The sequence below is a fragment of the Microtus oregoni genome, unplaced genomic scaffold (genome assembly GCF_018167655.1).
Source record: "Microtus oregoni isolate MIOR12 unplaced genomic scaffold, Mior012 000008F_ref0000371, whole genome shotgun sequence".
Classification (NCBI taxonomy): domain Eukaryota; kingdom Metazoa; phylum Chordata; class Mammalia; order Rodentia; family Cricetidae; genus Microtus; species Microtus oregoni.
The window spans coordinates 36,753,154-36,756,226 of NW_024543067.1; the positions used below are offsets into that span (position 1 = coordinate 36,753,154).

The 3,073-nt window shown below is 34.9% G+C and overlaps 1 protein-coding gene across 1 annotated transcript; it reads right to left on the reverse strand.

Annotated features, from left to right (window-relative positions):
• Positions 1–1,886: 1,886 nt before the first annotated feature.
• LOC121451970 (olfactory receptor 7E24-like) lies at positions 1,887–2,825 on the reverse strand. Its single transcript, XM_041657814.1, has one exon. The coding sequence runs from the start codon at positions 2,823–2,825 to the stop codon at positions 1,887–1,889; it is 939 nt and encodes a 312-aa protein (XP_041513748.1).
• Between the last annotated feature and the right edge of the window lie 248 nt (positions 2,826–3,073).

A 3,073-nucleotide genomic window follows, 5' to 3' on the forward strand; every position in this document is an offset into this window, starting at 1 on the left:
TTTATTTATTTTTCGTTTCTATTTCATTGTTTTCTTCCCTAACTTTACTTTTGTTTTTCTTCACTAATTTGTGGCTTGTTTTTGTCTTGTTTTTCTAAATCTTAAGGGAATAATTCAGCTATTTACTTATTATATTTCTGATTTGAAATACCAATCCTTTGAATTGTAATTGTAAACATTCCTCTGAGTTTATTGAGTACCATAAGTTTTGATATATGTTGTATTTTCATTTTCATTTGGATCCCTGTTGGTAAAGAAATGTCACAAATAGAAATGTGTTTACATCTTAAGCACCTGGTCACAGATTCTTTTAGAATTCAGATTTAAAATTTGTCCAGTTTCCTAATATAATTTGATTCAATAAATATTGTAAGTAGATGGTTAGATGGTTTGTGGATATTTTCTCTGTCTGGGCCAGTGCTAGAGGTGCAGAGGAAGTGTACAGGAGAAGCAAAAAGTCTGATGGCCTCTTAACCTGTCAGTGCTGTATGCTGGCATATGACAGGAGTGTATCTGTTATTTTGGTGTATGTCAGTCAACTGAAAGATCTAGAAAGTTTATAATTGTTTCATTATCTTGTCTAGGATAAAGAATATTTAGTTTTTACTCTCATCAAGTTATATGTCAATCTTAAATCAGTCAATTCTTATTTTTGTTTACTAGAAAGGGGTAAGAGGAGTTGGTTTAGTTTCAACATATAGAACATTTTGTATCTATTGATGTGATAAAATATTTCTAAAATCAGGAAAATAGCCATCATTTTTGTTGAAAACTAATATACAATTCCTCTCTATCTATTTTTGTGAACATCAAATGTTAACCATTTTTGTTCAGAACCACATTTTCTTAGGGCTGCTATTGTGGTAATGAAACAGAGTTACCATAAACAAGTTGGGGGCTAATTTGCTCATACTTCCACAGCACTGTTCAATATTGAAGCAAGCTGTATAGGAACTGAAAAGGTGCAGGAACCTGAGGGTAGAAGCTGATGTGAGTCCCTCAAAGGGATATTCTTACTGGTTTGCTTCTCATGGGTTGATCAGATTGAATTCTCATAGTGAACAGTATCACCAGTCCAGGGATGAAAAGAACTGCTTTGAATTGGGGCTTCCACATTGATCACTAATTAAGAAAATATCCTACATCCAGATATTATGGAATCAGTTTTTAAAATTGAGATACCCTCCTTTCAGATAACTATAGCTTGTGTCAAGATGAAATAGACAGCTCACACATTAACATTTTCTATAAGACCACAGATGTGCTGTTATTATAAAATCAATATCAGGAATATTAAGATTTAAAATATTTCAAGTCTTTGAAATGATTCTATGCATATTTATTTAGATCAATTTCTTACGGTGTTACTGTTCTTTCCAATTTTTATAGTGTAAGGGTTTTCATGGGAAGAATAGACGACTGTAACAATTATCAGGATCTCAGTTTGTTTACATTCACAATTTTCAGCAGCTATCATTATCATATAACTCATAAGTTTATCATTATCATATAACTCATAAGTTTAGTTCATGTTCCAAACTGAATTTTTTTGGGAAATATAAAACAACTAAATTCAGTTGAGTGTGGTGGCATACATCTTAATCCTGACACTCAAAAGAGAGAAAGGCAGTTACAGAGTTTTCAGGATAACGTGGCAAATACAGAGAGACCTTGTCTCAAAAAAAAAAAAAGTAAGTCAAAATAACTGAATTACTCTATTGTCACTCTAGTAAAATATCCTTTTGTTGTGGATAAATGAGGATAAATTACAGTCATCAACCTTTAGAAGCAATATGGATCCAATGAGGCAGAATCCACAGTTCTAGGTGCTTAATTTTTCTAAGTTTTCCAACTTGCATCTTATATTAAATGTATGGCGCCTGTTTTTAAATAACACAAAAGTGGAGCCTTTTTAGGGAACTGCTAATGTCCTGATTCCTCAGACTGTAGATGAAGGGATTCAGCATGGGAGTGATCACAGTGTACATTAATGAGGCCACCACATTGTTTCCAGAAGAGCGAGACAAAATAGAACCAAAATACTCCCCAAGCCCAGTTCCATAAAATAAGCACACCACTGCTAGGTGAGACCCACAGGTGGAGAAGGCTTTATACCTTCCTCCTGAAGAGGTGATTCTCAGGATAGAAGAAATTATTTTAAAGTATGAGACAAGGATCCCTGATAAGGGAAAAACACCAAGTATGATACCAATAACATACATGAGAATGCTATTATTAAACGTGTTGTTGCAGGCTAAATTTAGAAGCTGAGAAGGGTGACAGAAGAAATTAGTGATTTCCACATCTTTGAAGCATTTAAGTCGTAAGGCAATGAAATTGTGAAGCAGGGATTCAAAAAGGCTCGCTAAAAATGACACTAAGACCAGGATACCACAGCGACAGGGGCTCATAATCACTGTATAATACAGGGGGTGGCAGATGGCAACAAATCTGTCATACGCCATCACAGTCAGAAGCATACTATCCATACATGCAAAAGTGACAAAAAGAGACATCTGTGTCAGGCAGCCCACATAGGATATGACTAAACTGTCGATTTGAAGGTCTGCGACCATGTTGGGGACTGTGCTAGAAATGAAGCCAATGTCAGCCAAGGACAGAAAGGAGAGGAAAAAGTACATGGGAGTGTGGAGGTGGGAGTCAGAGCTGACAGTCAGGATAATGAGCAGGTTCCCAAGGACTGATATCAGGTACATGCACAGGAACAATCCACAGAGAATGGGCTGCAGTTCTGGATCATCAGAGACTCTCAGAAGATAGAATTCTGAAACATGTGTGATATTTTGCATTTTTATTTTCATCATTACCTTTTAAAAAGGAAAGAAATAATGGTAAAAAGAAAACCAAATATAAATTCACTCCAAATTCTACATAATTTGAATGCTAATAATCTCATTTATGTTGTTCCATGTTCTTACAGAAGTATTTTTGCATCCCACAAAGGAAGCCTTTCTTTATTGCTTCATGTGTTATTCACTTCCTTATGTGCACAAGTAATTTATCTACATTCATTTAAGCCAAGTTAGAAAACCATAACCAGTAGATAAAAGAG

Bases quoted from the DNA above. Each gene is read 5' to 3' on its own strand.
- LOC121451970 (XM_041657814.1), bottom strand. From the start codon at position 2,825: ATGATGAAAATAAAAATGCAAAATATCACACATGTTTCAGAATTCTAT.